The sequence below is a fragment of the Poecilia latipinna genome, unplaced genomic scaffold (assembly GCF_001443285.1).
Source record: "Poecilia latipinna isolate Pla-1442-1.1 unplaced genomic scaffold, P_latipinna-1.0 Scaffold1430, whole genome shotgun sequence".
NCBI classification, from domain to species: Eukaryota; Metazoa; Chordata; class Actinopteri; order Cyprinodontiformes; family Poeciliidae; genus Poecilia; species Poecilia latipinna.
In genome coordinates, this window is record NW_015114046.1 from 71,702 (window position 1) to 90,888 (window position 19,187).

At 37.7% G+C, this 19,187-nt stretch overlaps 1 protein-coding gene across 1 annotated transcript in view; it reads right to left on the bottom strand.

Annotated features, from left to right (window-relative positions):
• The window catches only part of LOC106962560 (ectonucleotide pyrophosphatase/phosphodiesterase family member 2-like), a 30,844-nt gene extending 13,116 nt beyond the window's left edge, over positions 1-17,728 (bottom strand). Inside the window, exons 1-24 of the mRNA XM_015057032.1 lie at positions 17,418-17,728; positions 14,442-14,544; positions 13,957-14,106; positions 13,259-13,384; positions 13,111-13,171; positions 12,051-12,148; positions 11,830-11,909; positions 11,474-11,593; positions 11,002-11,057; positions 10,831-10,896; positions 10,215-10,287; positions 10,015-10,123; positions 9,666-9,791; positions 9,561-9,592; positions 9,081-9,208; positions 8,790-8,868; positions 8,438-8,525; positions 7,906-8,078; positions 7,711-7,771; positions 6,762-6,901; positions 4,898-5,039; positions 4,682-4,759; positions 2,508-2,640; positions 1,863-2,016 (exon numbers count right to left, since the gene is read on the bottom strand). Of these exons, the coding sequence (XP_014912518.1) occupies positions 1,863-2,016; positions 2,508-2,640; positions 4,682-4,759; positions 4,898-5,039; positions 6,762-6,901; positions 7,711-7,771; positions 7,906-8,078; positions 8,438-8,525; positions 8,790-8,868; positions 9,081-9,208; positions 9,561-9,592; positions 9,666-9,791; positions 10,015-10,123; positions 10,215-10,287; positions 10,831-10,896; positions 11,002-11,057; positions 11,474-11,593; positions 11,830-11,909; positions 12,051-12,148; positions 13,111-13,171; positions 13,259-13,384; positions 13,957-14,106; positions 14,442-14,544; positions 17,418-17,438 (2,397 nt within the window). The 5' untranslated portion in view covers positions 17,439-17,728. The remainder of the gene's footprint in view (positions 1-1,862; positions 2,017-2,507; positions 2,641-4,681; positions 4,760-4,897; positions 5,040-6,761; positions 6,902-7,710; positions 7,772-7,905; positions 8,079-8,437; positions 8,526-8,789; positions 8,869-9,080; positions 9,209-9,560; positions 9,593-9,665; positions 9,792-10,014; positions 10,124-10,214; positions 10,288-10,830; positions 10,897-11,001; positions 11,058-11,473; positions 11,594-11,829; positions 11,910-12,050; positions 12,149-13,110; positions 13,172-13,258; positions 13,385-13,956; positions 14,107-14,441; positions 14,545-17,417) is intronic.
• Positions 17,729-19,187: the final 1,459 nt, after the last annotated feature.

Consider the following 19,187-nt stretch of genomic DNA (forward strand, 5'->3'; position numbering starts at 1 on the left):
CAGCCCTTTTTTAAGGGTTTTTTTTTTTTTTTCTTTTTTCAAAGTTTTTTTTTTTTTTTTTTTTTTTTGCTTGTTTGGGTTTTTCTTTTTTGAAAGTTTTCCTCTTTTTACATCCAAACAAAATTTGAAGTGTTTATATGCGGTCACAAAGTTCTCCTGGTCTGCAAAGGATTTGATTCTAGGTCTTTGTTTTGCAACATTTGAACAGGGAACAGTGCGTTTAAAAGGAAAGTGCATCACCTACAGAAATGTTAAGCACCACAGAAACCAGGAAAGACTTTTGAAAACAAAAGATTACCCAACTTATGTGAACTCTAATACAACGTCATTACTATGAGTCACACTTTTTGTCGTACCACTAACAGTAACTTTTGTTTAAGAAATTCTATCTGAGTATCTAACTGAAGAAATTGTTTCTAAGTGAAGTCATCAGGATAAGGGAAAAACAAGACTGTGATTTTCTCTCTCCTTACAATATCCTGCTTGGACCGGTTCCACATTTTGTCACATCACCACCACTAACTTCCCCGTGTGTACTTGAAATTTCATAACATTCCCACCAACACAAAGAAGTGCATAATTGTGAGGTGCAACAAAAACAGAATATGGTTCTAATACATTTTGGAAGAAGGAACTCTGGTCCCCAAAGAACAAAACAGAACTTCTTGAAAATGCTGCATGTAGCAGAAAACTTCCTGCAAATCACCCTTGACACACCAGGCCCACTGAGAAACATGATGGTAGCAGCATCATGTTGTATGCATGCTTTTCCTCACCAGTGGCCGTGAAGTCAGTTAATTAATGGGAAGATGGCGCTGGCTTAATGCAGACAATTGTGAATGGAAACTTGCTACATGGTTCAAAACATATAAGAAACTGCAGGAGTTACTGGATTAGAATGGAATAAACTGACAACAATTCAATTCAGACCATGCGATGTGTTGATATAGATTTTAACCACACTTAAGTAACAGCACCAAAAAAACTAACAGAAAAGAAAGTAAGTTTGGACCATAATTTATTTTTGTTGACAGAGCAACTTTAAAAGAAATGAGGAATTTTTGTGCCAAATGTAGCTTATCTGTGCGGTTTCTTTCACATGATAATCAGGTTGGGATGCTTCTGGAGCACATGATATATTAACTCATTGGCAATAAAGCGCTGATAATGCATCTGTCAAAAGTGACCAACTCTGATCTCCGAATGTCAGCAACAACTATTAAATCACATGGCATAGACTCAGCAACATTTGTCATAAACAATAAGATAATACTCACATATTGACCCTGTAGATGACAATGCAAATGTTTTTTTGTAAAAATTCAGCTTTTGTGGGGTTAAGAATAGTTTTTGAGTTTGGCAGAATGTGTCAGTGCTACATGTAAGGCAGCATCAAGGTCACACAGCATGCATAAAAATGAAGTGTCTGCATAAACAGAAACAAGCAGAGACTAGTTAAATCCTGGATTAAAAAAAAAAAAAAGTGACATAATTCCACAACGCTACTGGTTTTGCACAAAGAGCTAGATGGGAGAGTTAAAGGGATGGCAATTGTTGGGATCAAACATCAAGTGAATCAACATATGAATCACAGTTTCTGTTAATTTAATATGAACCTGAGTAAACTTATTGAACTCTGCTAAAGCTGTACAAACCCATGAAATTTCCCACAGTTTGAACACATTTTTTTTAGCATATTTTTAAGTAAGCCTTGATTCCATAAAGCATCAAAAATAATAAATTTTGGTAAACTTGTGCAATACTCGTGTTGATTTTGTTCATTTTAACCTGTCAACAAGCAAAGCAAACACATGTAGTACACGGGCCAATGCCGCCACCTGCTGGCGTTGTTTTGAACTTACATTGCAGGTTTCACTGTTGTCTGGCCTGTGAGGAAGGATGAAGGAAAACACCTTGAGAGCCCCGTCACACTCATCCACCGTCTGGTTCATCTCCTGGCAGCTCGTCACAATCGTGTAGAAGTGGGTAGGAATGAGGGGTGAATTCGCTGAAGATCTTAAGAAAAAAACAAACACAAAGTCAGATTACAGGTTGTAAAATTTGGACTTTTTTTGTTTATCTATTTTGAACCTATGGTCTCAAAACAAAGCGTATCTTACTTTGCGGTTATTAAATAGACACATATTCATTCAATCTGCTTGAAACTGAAAGCGTTTTTAGGAATATAAAGGCTAAATCTGGGATGATTCATTACAGATCATCCCAGATCCTTGTATTTCAGTTCAAATTTGCATGATGTCTTCCTTTTTTGTTGGTGTTTTAGTTATTCTCATTTTACTCATAAGTCTTGATCCTCTCTTAATTTCTTTCTTATTAATCTGTAAGTTATAACTGACTTTTTGAATTAGAAATCTTCTTATTCTTTATATGCTTTTGTATTCTGTAATTATTATTTTTTTCCTCCCAAATTGGCAAACTTTCCCAATTTCATCCTTCTCAAACAGGATGTTTGTCACCACATGTAGGAGCTGCTGTTAAAAACATACTCTTTAATCTGCGCTGTGGTGTCTCGAAGGCCGTCGTAGTTATAGTCGAAGATGGGCCCAGAGAGAACATTAATGCCATTGTTTTCTTCACTGTAACGTCTCAACAGCGTCCCCTGGAGGTAGCTCCATATTCCTGTATGCACACAAAAAAAATGAAAGCGAAAACAACTTACCATGTGTTTAGAAATCAACCTTCATGTTGAACAGAAGAGTTTTATTAAAATCTGCTCTTTCGAAATTTAGCAAAGTGAAGTGGGTAGAGTAGTGATGAGTAGCATCACTTTACTCGACATAATCATCTTCAAATAAAAGCAACAACCCACATCTGGTAAAAGTGAAATGCAGTTCTTTCATGGTTAACTAGTGAAATGTGTCTTTTGTTTACAGAATGATCCATGGAGCCACTTGTTCCTCACTTGTATTGATCAAACATCTTGCAGCATCGACCATCTAAGTGTTTCAAAACCACAGCCGTCATAAAACCTCACCCAAGGATTAATGGCTACACATTGCAACATCGAATCTGCAATTTGTCAACTGTACGAAAAGACACAACCTGAAAAGACTGCAAATGAGGGGCTGAGTATTTACAACTTCACATGGTGGAAGCTCTGAAATGTAATCTTTCGGAACAGTTTTGCAGTGTAACTCCAAAACCATTACACCCCCACTGACCCAACACACACACACACACACACACTCAGATCCGATGACGGTAATAAATGATCTGTCTGCATAAGGCAGGATTTCAGATAGAGTCAGTGTTTAGTCTGATAACTGCTTTCTCCCCACATAAACAACGGGTATCAGCCTGTCCTCACTCAGACTTCATGTCACCAATTTTCTTTCTGTTTTATGTGACGCCACTAAATCTCACCTAAATGACGAGTAAAAAAAAAGAAAAACCTTTTACTGCCCTGATGAAGAATCAACCCACCCCTCCACACAAACAGACCTGATGTCTATAATAAATTATTTGCGGCTGAACTGGACAGTGGTTGAAAGACAGAGGCTGTGTTGTGTCCTGATAAGTCCTCTCTCTCTTCATAAACAATGGGTATCAGTATGTCCTGACTCAGACCTGATGTCAGCGCCTTTCTGTCCTCTGCCTCATGTGATACCAATGAATGTCACTGATGCAAAGGAAAGGAGGAGACTCAAACCCACCAAGCCTTAAAAAGGAAAAACAACATTTCCTTTGTCAAACTCAGCAATTCAGATTGCACTGAATTTGATACATGCATTTCCTCTGTTACACAATTAGGTAGAGGCCTACATCTCTTATTTTTTCCTAATTATTATTATCACTATTAATGAATGTCCACTTTTTTTTTCCTTTTATCATAACAGATTGACGTCCACTGCACCTAACAGTCCCTGCCTTTATTTTATGTCAATCTCAGTATCACCTGACCAAAGGCACACATCCCAGAATCCCAATGGCGTTTTGCATACAGCATATGGTGGAAAATTAAACGTGGGTTCTCATCCAGCCTTGTTAGTCCCAGTTCCAGTTTTAAATTTTTACTGATTTCACTACTGATAGTGTGGTGGAAAATTACTACAAGTTAACATCTGCTGATCATGTCATATGAAATGCTTGTGAACTCTCATCAAAACAACCTGTTTGGGCTGCACACACAAGGTTGGGAGTTGTTTTCCTGCAGCTGCAAGGGAACCAGACCGTCTCTCCCATGTTTTGAATTCCTTACCTTGGTATAAAACTCGTGTTGTCTCTGCCTGCCAGAGCTTTTCACCCAGACCTGCTTCATTATTGTTTGTCCTACAAGCTCTCTGTATTGTGCACAATATATGAATAAACCTGATTGAGTGATTTCACCTGGCAGTGCCTGGTAAAACAGTTTCTTTCCACAACAGTAGATATGGGCAGGTTTTGGAACTGTCCTCCTATCATTCCCATTTTGAAAAGTCGTTACAAGACATGTGACAAAGTACATGAAAAATCCCAATTTTCTTTCCTAAACATCTTTCTTGTTTTTTTTATTTTTTTATTTTTTTTTGTTTTTACAGAACTTTTATAGTTATGTAGGCTGTTAAAACTAGAAATCATGTGAGATTCTAAGCATATCACACATAATAACCACATTTTGTTTCTTGCTGCAATCAAAAGTGCTACATTAAATCTTATTTTTCACTTTAAGGCTCTAACTTACTCTTGAAAGCGGGGTACATGGGAACGGTGTTGGTGATGAGCGAAGAATCATATCTTGACTCTGGAGATGTTGCTAGTTCTGTTGACATAAAACATTTTTAGAATAGTTTAATATATTGTTGCTCACTGAATGCTTGTATTTTAAATAACCCCCCGTAATTGCAATGAAGGAGTTGAAAAATCTAATGAGTATGCACCATATAACATGGAGTTTTACCTGGAGGAAAGAGGAAGCCATAAGTGAGGTGGTTGTTCTGGTTGTACGTTGTGCAGCTCTGACTGTGAACTGAAGAAACTCTTGGGTCAGCTCGGATACAGTTAACAGAAGGAGAAACATCCGGTATGGGAGTCAAATCCTCCTGTTAAAAAAACGACACTAAGTAAGAGAGAGAAATACAAGAGGGAGTCATCTCCAAATTGATGGGGAGCCTAAAGAAAACTAAAAGCAGACAAGGGCAGTGAAAAAGCAACCAGTTACTTCTGGATTCATGCCCCAGTCTTTTTAGAGGCATTTGTGTGTGAAAGTGTGTATTTCAGCATGACCAAGGAGTGAGCAGATGTTTCCTGTAAACCTGCAACACGTCTGCATAAACATGAGGGAAACACGTGTCCGCTGTGTCAGTTCACTGTGGTAGGAGTTCATGATTACATTTATGCGACCTCCATGTTCTGCTATGACTCAAGCATGATGTCAGTCATAAAAACAGATGCAATGTGTTATTACTACACACTAATTTGTTTTTTTATAACTCAGCATAATTGGATGAAAAGAGATAAAAGCTGGATAAAGAGGTGCACAGAGCACAACTGCAATGTACTCAAAACTAATTTGTTTTTTTTTTGTTTTTTTCATTTTAAGAGAAAATGTGTCAAAAGGGCCAATCATTCTCACAATCTTTTAGTTTTAAGGTAATAAACCCAGTAGCAATAATAGATCATTTTTATTTAGTTGTTTCTCCTCTTGCCAATCTAGACACGATACAGACCTACATCAATATGACAACACAGATTTTGCCTCCTAATGTGGCACAATCTGTGTCTAATTTGAAAAGAAAGAAAGCTGATAGAAAGCATCTAAACATTCTGTTCACAATAGCCATCAAAGCTAAATGGCCTCCAAACAGAATTATGACAATGTTATAGTTGCATTTGTTTTTAAACAAGTAAATGTGAAATTGTCCAGGTAATGTGCAATTATCACAATAGCAATTTGTGCATCAAAAAATTGCAAAGGACATGGAAATAACTGCAAAAGACTATTTAGATTTGATTTTTGTAGGCTGAACAATGGTATATTTGTCACATTAGATGTCAACTAAAGAATTCATCTCTTTAATTCTACAGTCATATTTATTCAATTAGGATATTATTGATTTTTAAATGTTGCGTAAAACTTAAACATATGGAATAATTATACTGGTGACTAGTGTTTTCAAACCTCTAGCTCTATTAGTTATAAGGCTTTTCAACTTAAAGGTAATGAAACCATGACATTTTAGACTGGAACATTACATCAAGCTAATGAAAAAGGTAGTTTAACAGAAATGTGGTTTGAAAAATCTGCTTAATTTCTGCTTCGTAGGCATTTACAAAAAATATTTAATCTGATGAAGGTCAGCTTGTCCCCTAATAACAAATTTAAATGCACCACTTGTTTAGTCCTGTTGTATAAAAACTTTGCAGAAACTGTCAAAAACACACAAAAATGCCCAACACAAGTCATTTTTCTAAAAGCATTTCTTGGTTTGTAGTTAGAAAAAAAAAAAAAACACTATGGTGGTTCTTAAGAGCTGCAGTTAGCAGATCCCGTACACGAGGGGAGAGGGGGAAGACTAGTAAAAGATGTTTTTAATGCTGTCAGCTTTATCATGGTCAGTTTCATTTGTCATGCTATCGCCTCATAGATCAGAAATCTGTCACAAATCTCTAATCAGTAACTTCGGTTGACAGCTTCCATCTGCACACAACATGGGATATTTATCGAGGTTGTAAAGAACTTTTATGAGCCACAGAGTGCTATGGAGTCTGTGTGTGTGTGTGTGTGAGTGTGTGTGTGTGTGTGAGTGTGTGTGTGCGTGTACCTGTCGGGGTAGTGTGTATGCTGTCCAGAGTGGCATGGCCAGCTCTTTGCTGTATCCACTGATAAATTCCACATGATGAAGTAGACTGTATTGAGTACTGAACATCACTGCTGGGCGACCAAATGGAAGATGGGTGGTGTCTAAAAATATAAAAACATAAAACTACATCACAGATGTTTGGTTAAATTATAAATCATAATTTGATCACTTAATTACCGGAATAATCAATTCCTGATACCTTAGGTGGTCTTGGGGAAAAAACAAAAATCTACAGTCAAGTATTTACTAACTCTAAGGTCTGTGCCCTGGGGGCAACCTGGAGGCTAACCAGGTAACTCACTGTCTGACTGCATGAGGCAGGGCACAAAGTCCATCCACCAGCACATTTCCATTCTATCTTCTATTTATTTCTGTATTTTCAGGTAATGCTGGGGACAATTTCTTGTGTAACATGTCTCAGTCATCTTGACTTGACGGCCATCGAGGAATCCGAAGACATCCTGAAACTTTGCAAGATCAAAGCAAGTCAGGGAAGGATTTCATAGATGTGCTGATGAAAGGTTGGGCAACAAATCCCCAAACATTGTGCAAGAAATTGACGGCATGAATGTTTTCTGCTCCCTATCGTGCGGTGGAATATTGTCATTTTCGTAATGGAACATATGCTGATGTTGCACAGGAAAAAAAAGTGCAATCATAGATCATTTCAACACTGTAAAAATATGAGGAGCTGGAGTTTTTGCTGGAAATATTATTAGACATTCATGGTTAAATTTAAATATCCCAGGATTTATTTATTTATTTATTTATTTATTTATTTATTTATTTATTTATTTATTTATTTATTTATTTATTTATTCCTTTACTTTGTGACAATAACACATGTCATAACATTCTCCGCTGTTCCACAAGGAATATTTTCATAACTGTCAGAGGATAGGAAACTCACTGTAACCGTAGGTGCCATCTGGTGCAGGGGTAAAGGTTTCAATTATCTCCTCCACCTTGTTCTGGACGGGGAAGGAAAGAACAGGCACATGGAAACTCATTTTAAAAGTACTGATTACCTGAATTGTGACTGCTTTTCACTTAGTTATCTATTAATTTATTCTTTTATCTTTTCTTTCCAAAGTCCTCTCCTAACCTCATCCTCACAGCTGCACCCCAGGTCTTGAATCATTGCGTGGCTGGAGTCAGACGCCGGTGATGGAGGTGTGACTTCCTCTGGCATGGTGGGCAGGAAGGGCGGATCCTTCAGCATGTCATTGAGGCTACCATGTGTCCCATTGTTAGGAGCTGGCTCCAACCCCAACAAGTCTGTCATCAGAGACAAATACAAGGACTAGAAGATTTGGTAAGTGGATGAAAGTGTTCACCTGATGCTTATATTTAAGAATGCAAGTTTCTTGTTAAATCTAAAATAAGAATCAAATAATTATCATGCAAAATTATTTATGATGCATGTTGTCATATTTTCTAAAGTGCTACACATCAACCAATCAGAGATGAATATACTGTTGTACCTAACAAAGTACTAATGAAAAGATCAAAATAACAGCTCAGTTGTTGTGTCTCTTACAAAGGGTTTCTATCACTTAACTTATTAACAGTGAAACAGTGAAACACAGTTAAGTTCTAGTTCAATCCTCTTTATTAAGGGGGAAATGTGTTCTTACCACACATGACGTTGTATAGTTCTATATTGTCAAACTCTGGGACACGTTTCTGGAACTTGAAACTTGGTCCATGGCCAATAAAGATTGTCTGCATACAAGGAGAGAAAGCCTAAATCACAAAAGTGCACTCCTCAAAAATGGGAAATATGATTTATTTGGTTTTATTTAGATCTGTAGTTTTAATCTGAGCTTTAAACACAGGCACATGTTGAATTTCTAGGCCAATCTCTCTCCAATTCTGCCATCCCTCTCACAGTGACCTGTGACTTCATTTCATCCCGTGATCAAACATTCTACCTGACATCTTTATGAGCGTTGTGTAAAATGGAGAAAAAGTATAAAACTTCATTACCCTCATGCTTGTTATCTTGTTGTCAAAGCCATGGTCACCAGAGAAACCGCACCGAGATCTTGGTTTTTCTGGCAGTTTCCTGAAAAACATGTTTTTTTTCTGTACTGAAAATCAGTGCCATAAAGCAAAACTGATTTATATAAATTTACAGAGAACACAGAATGAAATTTAGTATTTGATATTCAAGATGTTACAAGATCTTTGATTCAAATGTTAAATCTGGTACAAAGTCTTCAGTTTTTGGAGCTTTAATATCTTCCTACATTGCAGTATAACTTTGTGTCAGGTTACTTAGCAATGTGCCATTTCCGCTCCATCAAAAGCTGGACATCCTCGATCCTGCGGTTGTTGGCGTAGTGAAGCCTCTTGGGTAAATGGTGCTTCAGGTATGGTCTAAAGTGCTGAGTAGGCATTTTACACTGAAACAGAAAGCCTGCTGTTTAACATCTTGAACCTATTTTTCCTCAGTAAATGCTTATTTACTGAACATCATCCTTTTGTTCAATATGTGACGCAAAACCAGGAACAAACTCATCAGGTTTGGGGTCTTTTGAAAACTCTGATGGTTGCTTATTCCCTCATCTTTTTAGTAGTCTGCCAACATTCAAATGGCCATGTCCTCTTATTTTTATTTTATTTATACGCGATTTACATCACTGGAAAGCTTAAAATCCACACTTCCAGAATCTGTAAATACCCCGAGGGAGACTTGCTCCTGGTTTTATCGTGGCCAGTCACAGATGCTTCGAACTCTTATGTCGTCATACTTACAGTAAGGTTTCCAACCACAACCTTTGGGTCATCTGAAAAAAGAAAAAATGATTTTATTTTTTAAAAATTTATATCTATACTTATTTCCAATCATTCTCATCTTACATGTGGTGGATTTAGGGTTACGGGGGCGAATTCTACCAATGGAGCCCGGGATGAGCATGATATCGTCGAGATTTAGAGGGTAGTTGCTGAGAAACTCTGTCCTGTCACAATGGGCCTCTTCCATACCTGTCAGAAACATTAAGTCACATGTATGTATTTGGTGTTACTAATAAATCATTCAAGTTCATTGCTAATAAAATAATAAACTGAGAAATTGCTTTACTTCTTGGATTTAAAAAAATCTAATCAAAGTCTCTTGTAAATTTTTTGAAATGTACAACCAAATTTAATTTGTGTTATGTCCGCTTTTAAACAATAACAACAAAATCAGAAGGAGGTCAGGGAGTACCGTGATCGCCTACAATGATGACATTGACACATCGGTGCAGATTCATCTGCTTCAGTCCGTTCATTAGTTGACCAATGATGTTGTCAATTTCCCTCAAAGGGTTGTCCAGCTGAGGACCAAAAACATGATTAAACCGTTTGAGAAAAAAAAAAAAAAAAAAGTCTTATTTCAGAGACATTTTCTGAATCTTTCTTTCGTACCTCACTGCTGAGTGGTCCAAAGCGATGGCCAAAGGTATCCGGCTGCTCGGAGTGGACTGCATAAACATAGGGCCTAAAGAATAACACAATTACTCATTTTGTTTAATTGGAAATTATCTTTGATATGAGGCCATTTTGTGTTCAGTAAGACAAGAAAAGTCCTTTGCCAAACTTGTTTGAAAGCCTGAGTTCCTTTCATCTTTCCCAACTGATTGCATGTGATTTATCATGCCTTATTGATTTTTAAGAGGATTTTCAATGCTAAATTACAAAAAAATGTTGGACTAGAACTAGTTTTTGTTGTGGCACCCAAAAACAAAACCACTCCAAAGTCATTCAGCTTTTCCACATACTTGACTGTAAGGAATGCTTGATGTCAAAGAAGCAACCTTGATTTTTGAAGAGGTTTAAATGGGGTACATCCTTCTGCATCTAGAAACTAGTTTTATTTTTTTTTTATTTTTCTGGCTGAGATTGCAACGCTTAAAGTTTACGGAAGCGGTAAACAAGTAAAACTGTCAATTACCATAAATATGAGGCTTTAGTAAATATAATTTGAAAATGAATAAAATGTTGTACTCAATTACACAAACTTCTGAAGAAGAGTTGAAAATACCTCTCTTGATCTGAAAGTGTCAGCCAATGGAGAATTGTCAAAATCCTTCTTTCTAGAGGAATCACCCTGGAAAAATCAACAGATTGAAGAAGTTAAACTATTTTAGGGAAATAGTATTTAAAAAGAACAGTGATTTTTGAAACAATTCAAAAACATTTTGTACTAATGTACCACGGCCAGAAGAACGTTCCTGCTTTCACTCCTTGTTTCTCTGCTGTAATCCAGATCTGCAAAATACAAGATGGCAAAAACACAATATTCCACTCACACAAGGAAATTGTAACATGAGCAGATACATGGCAAAAATGTATGCAACCACTGTTTGGAGAATCTGGTGACTGGTAAATCACCCAACTGGTGAACCCAACATTGTTAGCACTTTAGTCGGGCAGACTCTTCTGACCAAAGAGGCATCCACTGAAATATTGTGCAAAACACCAGTTTTGCACAATATTGTGCAAATCTGATGTTGCATCATTTTGCAATGATGCAAAAACAGTGTAGTTTTTGCATCATTGCAATAACTGTACTATCATCTACAAACATGGTGGTGTAATAATCAACATATCATTATTGTTGATGTGGAGATATTTGGGCAGCACTTTGCCTGAAGCAAACTAACTAGTATGTGAGCGGTACTCACTGGCTGTCCACCCCACCAGCGATGGTTTAATTTTTCTCTTGTGCGTAGGCTGAAGGTGGCATTGAACACTGGGTCATGCATGGTGTTTCCCACAATTCCATGGGACTCTGGGTACAGACCCTGCAGATAAACCCCACAGTGTTATGTCAGTGCAGGCAAAAATCAGGCCTGTACCAATGTCACAACATGAACAGACCATAAAAGTAAACTGGACAGAAACAAACATACAGTATGTTTGTACTTAGCTTTCAAACATAAAGGTATTCATTAACAGCCTGGCTTTAGTATCCATTCCACAAGAGTTTTGCAAAGTAGAAATTCAAACAATTTACTTAGCATTATGGAACATCGCTTACTGTGGCTAGGGTGTATAAATTTGGAAATGTCTTTGATGGATAGACGGGTCGCATGTACGGAGGTGACACACCACATGATCCTGAAACAAAACAAATGATTTGCTTTGGGAAAAAGACAGGAAAACCAATTCTGCAAAAAAGTTGTTCCCAATATGGAAAATTAAAACAAAGACACATTTTCTCTCCCAGAAACATGCAGAAAGAGTAGAATAGAAGCATACTGAGTTTATGTAAGTTAGGGATGACATATTTGCTCTTCTTCATGTAGGACGCTCTGAACCCATCAACAGACAGCATGATGAGAGGAGGACGGACGAAACTGTAAAGTACAAAAATAAAAAAAAATGAAAAATGGCAGTTTTTCTTTAAGGCCTCACCTTGAACACACTGCTTTCTTGTTCGACAGAATAGAAAGTAAGAAAAAAAAAACAAGCCAAACACCTTGTTAAGGTGCTGGCTGAAGCTAGTAAGACAGTGTCAACATGTACTGTGACTCTGGTCCCTGTATCAACATGAGCTGAAAGGCCACTCAGAAAGGAAGAGGCCTTTACTAAGCTAGATTTAAGTAAATGCCATCAAGATGATTTGTGTGAGTTGGCTCTTTGTGCTGCTTTGCTCATCAGTGGTCTTTGCCTCAAAACCAAAATATGGACGGTGTCTTTCTTCTTATCTATGTCTCATTTTAGCTTCCTGTGGAAGTCTGGCCAAAGAGCAGGGATAGCTTTTAATTTTAAGAGTTGAGTTGCTTTGAAAGCAAGCAATTATTTTTGTCCTCCTCTTTAACCAGCTCAGAACTGAATATATTTGAACTGAGTATCTCTCCATCGATGCTGTGTGTTGTAGCCCGAATAAAATAAGAATGTTTTTAAAATTACTTTTCAGATTTCTTAGCATGCACTGCCTAAATATAAGCAAGTCTTTATTTTAATGTTCATGTGTGTTGCCCAGATGCCCAAACCACAAACATTGACGTACTCTTGATTTGATTTTATCCTCAGGTCAGAAAAAGTCTTAACTTGAAGACTTTTGTTTTGGACTCTGTAACTTCAACGAACATCAAGAAGCCTGAACTAAATCTTAGCCCCAGCTGCACATTATTATACCACACCCATTGCAATTAAGTCAATATAATATTTTTTTCATAAACCTTTTGAATTACAAATATTTTGCTTGTATTAAATAACATTGGTGTCTCAGTGTCAACTTATAGAAGAACACTTTCTGACCAGGTCAACATCTCCCGACCTGTTCAGTGTAATATATCCAGCATATGAATTTTACCCTGCAGGACATTCAGGACTCTTGATCTCTTCACAGCTGTCCTCCAACCATGAAGTCTCATCTGAAAGAAATGACAAGCTTTTAATTGTTCTGAATCAGGAATAAATTAAATCCTGTTTTTCGAGCAAAAATTTTAAATTATACATACCGCTGCATGTGGATTTGTAGTTAGAACAGCAGTCTCCATTTTCTAAACAATCATCAGAACAGTGGCAGGCATGGTCTTCATTCCTCTCCTCCCCACAGCGATCAGGTGTACACTCAAACCCCCCCGCTAAGAGAGGAAGCCAAATTAATCATCAATCAACCATTTTATTTCTTAATTTAAAAACCTCCCTCTGCCTCATTGGCTGTAACGATTCCAAAATAGAGTAGAAATAGATTACATGGTGAAAAATTTGACCCAATGAACCAATGTCTTTTTGTTAAAGGGGAAAAGAAGAGACCTCAGCTACTGGTTGCATCAGATTAAAAATGTATGTCAATATTACAGCCAAAACTACTTGTTGAAGTCAGGATGGATCCATACGTTTATGTTGGTTATGTCAAATTCTGACATTTCCATAGGCGTTGGAGCTGAATTTCAGATTTTTAGACCAGAAAATATTTATCCTTTTTGTTACTGTTAAATTTGAATAGTGGCCGTAGTTTCATGTTCTTAACTGACATTTGCAGCTTTCGGTGTGATCTTTGGCATTTTGAATACCTTAACCCAAAATGTATTGTTTTCTGTACTATTTCTACACATAGCTGTACCTAATAAAGTGGCTGGTCAGTGTATCTTTGGATTAAGGAAAAACAACAAGGAGGGGTGAGAGTGGATGTGTAATTGTGAGTAATACTGACCTGTTTTCAGGCAGTGAGCATCGAAGTCCGAGCAGCAGCTGAGGTAAGTTTTACACAGATTGTCACATCTGCATCCTGGAGGATCTGCCACCTCCAACTCAAAGCACCTCCCTTTACAGGATCCTGCTGTGCTGACCCACTCTGACACAACTGTAAGGGATAGAGAGTCAAAATGAGAAACAACAGCTGACATCCTAGTCATCAGAAAATTGTGTTAGCTCATCTGAACTATTTACTGAAATTATTTCCAAATATCCACGAGTGATGTTTTTACTTTGTTCATTTTTCTGAGTAATGAGCAGAAGAGCTAGAAATGCTGCTTAAAATGAATAAATACCATCTGTTCAAAGAGCAAATTGATTGATAAGAGAACTGAAATTAGTTGTGCCGTGATAAAATTAAGAATATCAAATCAAAAATTTGATTAATGAAAGTATAACCTTGAAGATAGTGGGAGAGAGAGCGAGGGAAACATCTGTTCTTACGTTTAGTGACAGGTGATATGTTGTCTCCGTCTCCAGGTCGTGTGGCTTCAAATATGTGAGCTCTGCTGACATCCGTCCCCCAAAGACAGAACACCAACACGATCTGCAAGAAGCACAAATTCTTATATTTCTTTTCAGTCTGCGTTATTTTACGTTAAGACATTATCTCTTCATCATTATGCCTGTTACTGAGTGAGTAGTGGCCTAGTTGCATAATGATTTGTGGAAGCTTTCCTCACAATATTTGAACGAATTGTGAGGATTATGAAGTTCTGCACCCTTTTGAAGGCATTACATTTTATAAACAAAACAAAATATGTCCCAATTTTGGTCTTACATTACAGACCAAAGCATTAGCGGTAACATCAAACAGTGAAAGTCTTGGTTTAACTTTTTTTTTTGCAACAAAATTAGCATGATTATAGTCTATTATCATTTTGTACTAAAATTATCAGATATTTGTGTTTGTGTTGCTTAGACTAAGTTTTTGAAAGAAACTTCCTCATGCAAGCTGAGATTTGTTTTGTTTTTCTTACTATTGCTCTAAAGTTGTGACTTTTGCAAATGTTCTCAACAACTCAACTTGAACTTGCTACTAAAGCCCTGGATGGTAACATGGCCTTAATTTGCTTTGTGGAAAGTGTGCAGGTTCTTATCTAACTAATCCTTGCAAAACAGACTTTTTTTTCTTATTTATTTATTAATTTATTGATTAATTTATTGCTAGGTCTCACTAAATGAGATTTTGATTGGAAGCCATTTTCACAAACTTCTAAAATGGCCTATTTGGAAACTGTGTTTGGATCAGTTTTCAGAGAGATCTTAAACACCTCAGCTTCCCCTTAGCAGTCAGTGATGCTGACATAGTAACTGAGCAAGTTCAGATTTTCAGAAGCTACAACTTGGTACTCACATAATCTGTTTTAAAAACTTTCCTCAGGATGAATCAGTCCAGTGGTCCAGCAACATGCTGGACACAATGAACACTCTCAGTTCAGGAACTAAGACACAATGATACAGTTACAGATTCAGTGATGCGGAATCACAGCTTGAACACATTTTCTTGGGAAATGTGTTACAGATGCATCTCCAGGCGGTTTCCAACTAAAATCCTATTGGGCAAGAACATTTATTTTATTAAGAACCATTATCTTTTTCCATTACAGAACCCTGACTTTCTTTAAATCCATTGTTCTCAAGCAATGGTACAAGTACCACTTGTACTGCTATGTAATTAAAAACAAACAAACTGTGATGCAGCCCAAAAATCTATTAAAGAACACTGGGCTTTTCTTCATCACAAAATACCCAAAAGAAAAGTGGAGAAGAAAAACATCCAAAACTCTCAGCAAAAACTGAGGTGGACAACAGAATAACCAGGAACATGTGCTTATCTGAGTTCCCGGTTCAAGTTGAAAAAACATGTGGGATTTGTGAGTATTTTTCTGATCAGTGACCAGACTAACTATGATAAGTAAAACAGATTGAAACAGTAAATTTTAATGGCCTTTTATGAGTTCAAAACCTCTAACAATGTGATGACTGGAGGACATTGTACAGTCTGGTATTTGCAAACAGTTTTTGATATAGATATCGACAGATGTTTTTATATAGATGAGGGCTACGTTGGATTTTTAGGTCAGCATTGCTGAAAAATCCAAGTTCTGTTGCAAAGCTTGCAACAGAACTTGGAGCAATAGCCGTACTAGGTAGTTATAGAGGTGACACTTGTAAGACGTTTGAGAAATCACAGTTTTTAATCAGTTGTTTCAACATTTCACAACTTCTGACTCACAAACAGCAATTCAACTAAACAGACAAATACACGCTTCTGTCAGGCTGCCCCAGCGCAGCTGTGGCCATAATGTAGTACCTTATCACCATCTGTGTGACTGTGTGCGTGAACGTGTGAATGACTGAATGTAGTGTGGAAGGCTCTGGGGTCCTCTGGCCTTGATAAAGCGCTGCACAAGTACAGGCCATATAAAGACAGCTCAGGCATAATCAACAGCCAGTATGTAACTTGTATCTTTTTCGCTCTCTTCTTTTCTATTTTTTTATACCTGTGGAGCAGGAGACTGTGTGTTCAATGAAGTTTGAATAGAGTTGATTTGAATTGAGTATCTATTTATGGTTATTGCTTTATAGCATTAACATGCTTCACCATCATCATCATCGTTATTTATTTTAATTACTGAAAAGCATCTCAAGACCTAGTTGACTGTGACCCCAACTTTAGGAAACACTGCATAAAATGTTTGTGAATCTTGCAGGCTGACTGATGAAATGACATTTAAGACATAGATGCTACAATTAATATAGGCTACATCCTATTAAATAAATAAATAAAAAAAACAAATACATAAAATAAATTAAGAAAAAACAACCACACGGCAATTAAAAAGTGAACTTCTATACCTGTTTAATTTTAAAAGGCCATAAAAACTTTTTTTTATGACACATACAGTTAGGTTGCTAGTTAATTATTACCATTACTGCATTAATAATATGAATTAAATGTTTCATCCTGATCAAACCCACGCTGTGGTACACGGAAAGGAGGTCACCCACAGTCTAACCATTAACCTACAGCTTGTGTTTACCTTTAACTCCCCCAGGTAAACACATCTGTGTAGTTGCTGACATGAAGCAACACTGAAGCAATCCATCACCGTCACACTTCTTGCTCAGCTTGAGTCAGAACAACAGCAGCCAGTCATCCCTGCTCCATAATTCATATTCATCCAAGGAGGGATTATGTAATTTGTCCCTTCTGCTGAAGCAAAGCCTGAAAATGTTTCTGATGTGAGGCAGTAAAGAGCAGGCAGGTCGATATGTCAATTCTCCAACAGCGCTATCTCTGTTTTGGGGCGGTTGTTGTGCAGGGGGGAGCTGGGAAACCTTCGGACATGCACATGAGAACTACAACACAGCGATATGGGACTCAAACACAAAACTGTGACAGTCTTACCGTACCAAATTTCCCAGCAGCATCATGTTCCGAACGGCGGATCCACCTTGGCATTCCAGAAAACCCCCCAAAAAAACTCAGAAATCCGTTCCCAGCGTCCTTTAGAGGATCCTCGGTGCACCTCTGCAGATCGATGGAGCAGAGCGCAGGGGTCCGGCTCTTTCTCTCTCCCCCGTTGTTTGCCTTTGCTCAGCCTCTGCCTCTCTCGGTATTGGGCCAATAAGCATGAAGTAATGGTGACAGCTGCGCTTTGGTACAAGAGTGCGTCAGGTCGGACAGACGCTCCGGAGTCCAACACAGTCGGCAGCACTGAGCAGATCACACAGGGAGAGGGGGAAAGAGAGGCACTCACAGGGAAAGGGACGGTTTGTGTAATCTCCCTTCGATTGCTTTCAGGCTGAAATAATGGAAAAAAGAACGAAGCTTTGACCTTTTGCACAATTTTAGTAACATCATTAGAGCAAAACAATAAGATCAACAAGTACAGGCCATTTGATGGAGAAAGACTTTTATGACAAAACCAACGTTCTCCCTAATAGTGCATTGTAAAGTTCCAAAGAAAACTTAACAAAACCACAAATTGAGTTTAGATTTACACCAACATATCTGATGCCAGGCAGTGCATCCAACTGACATTCCCAAATGTTTGTATTTGTGTTGAGGTAATAATAAATGGCCTGTGTGCAGCACTTTATCTAAGCCAGAGGACTCCAAAGCGCTTTCCACTGCATTCAGTCATTCTCACATTCACATGCTAATGGTGGGAACTACATTGAAGCCACAGTTTGGGACAGTCTAACAGAAGAGAGGCTGCCATGCACCGTGTGCACCATGCACAGGCCCTCTGACCGCCACCAAAAGGCATCAAGGCATGTGACAGACAGAGCGTCGGGTCGTCAGTGATCCAACCCAGCAACACACCAGTTACAAGACAAACTCCTACCTCTGTTGCCTCAGTCATACAGATATAAAGTCTGTCAATCAGGGGAGATGGTCAAACTAATCACTTTCCTTATTTCAGTCTACACCCTTGTAACAAAAACAAAAGCTTGACTGTGGATACAGTCACTCATGTGATCAACAAACAACCTGCGAGGCAACATTTAACAAAATACCAGTGCATATCTGAGCCTGTATGTACAGTGGCAACATGGATTTGAGGAACTGTGTAACAAAATCAAACTCAAGCAACCAGAACTTTTTTTTTTCCTTCTTAGCAAAATATTGGTGGCAGCTGTGATTCTCTCCAGAGATCAGCCGTTACCCCAGTTAAGATACACAGTTCTCCGTTTTTAATAGTACTGCAAACCGAACCGTAAAGCAAACATTATACACCAAACCCAATTAATAACCATGGATGCAACGTTGGTTCGTTTAACCCACATTTTAGCAAGCAGAATGTGGACAGTGTGAAACCTAAGTTTGGCTGGGCATTTTATATAGTCAGGTTTCACGTTTTATTTTAGGCCTGGTAACATGATATTTCTGTTCAATAAAAATTTATTTTTCTTCACAAGACCCTGTACATTATATAACAGCAAATATTAGATTTTCTTACAGATATAGTAACATTTAAGGAACTAATAGAGAACAACATTTTCTAACAGCAAGGACACAGGAGGCTCTAACAGAAGCCTCATGTGTGCTGATTTCAACATCAGTGGTTTTTGCATTGACGTCAACGTCCCTTATTAGAAATGGAAAATATGAATAAGTCAAATCAGGGCAAGGACAATTTAATTAACTTCAGAGGCAGACATCTATATGCTGCAATG